The sequence below is a fragment of the Crocuta crocuta genome, unplaced genomic scaffold (genome assembly GCF_008692635.1).
Source record: "Crocuta crocuta isolate KB4526 unplaced genomic scaffold, BGI_CrCroc_1.0 scaffold443, whole genome shotgun sequence".
Lineage (NCBI taxonomy): Eukaryota > Metazoa > Chordata > Mammalia > Carnivora > Hyaenidae > Crocuta > Crocuta crocuta.
In genome coordinates, this window is record NW_027529446.1 from 391,305 (window position 1) to 393,804 (window position 2,500).

A 2,500-nucleotide genomic window follows, 5' to 3' on the forward strand; every position below is an offset into this window, starting at 1 on the left:
TCTGGGGGGGCAAGCTGGTGGAGGGAGAGCCGCGGGGAGGCATGAGGTGTGTTCACGGGGACACGGGGACTGTAAGGAGCAATGCCCACAAAGCCACAGGCTGAGGGCTCGAGTCTCAGCTGTGGACTCTGGGGACGTGACCGGGAAGCTACAGATCGTGTTACCCTGAGATTCAGGGTCAAGGGGGAGCATCACTGTGTCCCTCGGTCATGCGGGACCCCCCACCCGCAGCAGCCCGCACCTGACTGGTCCCACTCCAGGCAGGTGATGGCCTCGCTGTGCTGTGAGTTGACGGAGTGCACGTCCCAGGGGTGCTCCGTGTCCAGGATGTGGATCATGCGCGTGAGGTCTGCAGGGGACAGCACGGTCAGCACGGCAGCGAGCACAACCAGGGAGCTCCGGGGACCCTAGGAGGGCTCGGGAGGAAGCCAGGGACCACGCCGCCCACGGGGGAGTCAGGGGCATCTGCTGCTGACCACACAGACAGCCCTGGTGCTACAGAGAAACAGGCTTCTGTGCGCCTGTGTTCCCTGTGGAAACCAAAGCAGGCCTGTGACCTGGCCGCTGGCGTCGGGGTGTTTTTAAAAGAAACACCGAAAGGAGAACAGGGAGAAAATGATCCCTGAAAGCTAATGATGGGCATCGCTCCCTGTTTCTCCCCCTCATTCTAAATTTCTCTGCTTTTCTAATTTTCCTTCTAACAAATGCTTGGTCTCCAAACACTGGAGGGGAAACAGGCTGCAGCCAGGTACCTTAGAGGCTCTCAAAAGCACGACAGTAACCTGGATGGTCTGGAAGCCTGAGTGGACCAGACACTGGCCATGTTCCGGCCCTCGGGGGTGATTCCAGCACCAGGTGTGGGAGAGCACGGTGCCTGGCCTTCACACACCTGTGAGGCCGGCGTCCTCACCACCCGTTGTGGGTGAGAAGACCCTGAGAGCGCCCACAGGGGTGAGGGGCGGCTCCCAGGCAGGCCGGGAGACCCAGAGTTCCCCCACAGGGACACACAGGGGCGGGGCCGGCGGGGGGGGGCGCGGATCCACACACCTTGATCGTCGTTTCGCAGGTCGGTGGTGAAGGCGATGAGGTTGCGGCAGGACCAGGCACAGGCCAGGGGCACCGAGGGGCAGTGGGTGCTCTTGGGCCATCTCTCCCACTCGCAGACGTAAGCCAGATCCATCGTGGCACGCACCACACCCTGGGACCGTCACCAACTCCTGAGGGAGGAGGAACCAGCTCGTCGTTGGCATCCGCCGGGCTCCACGCAGGACACTGGGTTACCACAGGGAATGAAAGGAACCCCACCGACTCCCTGCCCTTGGGTCTCCTGTGTTGTGTGAGTGAAGCTGCATTTTAAACACATGCGGGGGGGGGGGGGCGAGGGAGCTGTCANGGGAGCCAGCATCTGAGCCTAGACGTGAGGAAGCAAGGCAACCGGATGTCCAGGGGAAGGTCACTGCAGGTGGAGGGAACAGCAAGCACAGAGGGCCCAGAGACCGGATGGAGCCTGGGGTGTTCAAGCAGGGAAGCAGCCCAGGCAGCTAGAGCCAATGAAGGGGGTGAAGGGAGAGGGGACCAGAGGGGATGAGGGTGGGTTCTGCGGGGCTGGAGGCCTTCACCCTAGTGGGAGGGGAGCCCGTGGACAGCGCTGAACTATTCACACTGGAGCAAGACCCTCAGCTGTCTGGAGCGCACCACCAGGGGGTGGGGCAGAGGGGGTGCACCAGTCCCAGAAAGCGGTGACGAGGGCGCTGGGAAGCGTGAGCAGGAGTGGGCCTGGGTCCATCCTGGAGGAGGAGCCCCAGGTAAGCAAGAAGGGCAGAAAGCCGCGCCGAGCGCGGGACTGGCTGAGCCCCACGATGACAGTGCTCTAGGCGCGGGCACCGAGTACAGCTTACTTCTTTCACAGGAGTCCAATCAGCGCCCTTTCTCGGAGTCACGACCCCCAGGTCCCGCTACGTCTTCGAGCCCCGACCAGGGACCTGACCAAGGAACCAAGGGCCCGTCCATAAGCTCCCCCGCAAGTCTTTAAGTTCTGCCCCCAAACCCCGGGTTCCCACCCCCTACAATCTCCTTTCCAGAACCCCCTCTCAGGTTGCTCCCTGAGCCCCCAAGCCCGGCCTAAGCGCTCAGCCTCCATCCCAGGGACCCCAAACCCATCGCCGGCTAGGTCCTACGACCGTTCACGGGGCCCTCCCAGTCCCACCGCCAAATCTCCCATTATCCTCCAGCCCCGCCCCCAGGCCGANCCGGGACCAACGAGGCGCGCGCGCAGCGCGGCCGCTTCCCGGAGGCTTCTGGGACGGCGGCGACTCCGCCCCGCTTCCGAGATATTTGCATACAGTCCTTAATAGAGTCCCAGCAGCCACCTGAGTTCTATTTGGTGGAACAATGAGCACTTTCTCAGCTTCAGTGAGCGGTCGTACTTGATTGCACTATACGTTTTGTGAACATAGGAAAAAGATGGGTCACTAATGGATCACTAACTCCTTCTAAAAGA

The 2,500-nt window shown here is 62.1% G+C and overlaps 1 protein-coding gene across 1 annotated transcript in view; it reads right to left on the reverse strand.

Moving 5' to 3' along the window:
* MED16 (mediator complex subunit 16) overlaps positions 1-1,982 on the reverse strand; it is a 10,948-nt gene extending 8,966 nt beyond the window's left edge. The window contains exons 1-3 of the mRNA XM_077760627.1: positions 1,899-1,982; positions 1,048-1,217; positions 242-349 (exon numbers count right to left, since the gene is read on the reverse strand). Coding sequence (XP_077616753.1) covers positions 242-349; positions 1,048-1,180 — 241 coding nt within the window. The 5' untranslated portion in view covers positions 1,181-1,217; positions 1,899-1,982. The remainder of the gene's footprint in view (positions 1-241; positions 350-1,047; positions 1,218-1,898) is intronic.
* Positions 1,983-2,500: the final 518 nt, after the last annotated feature.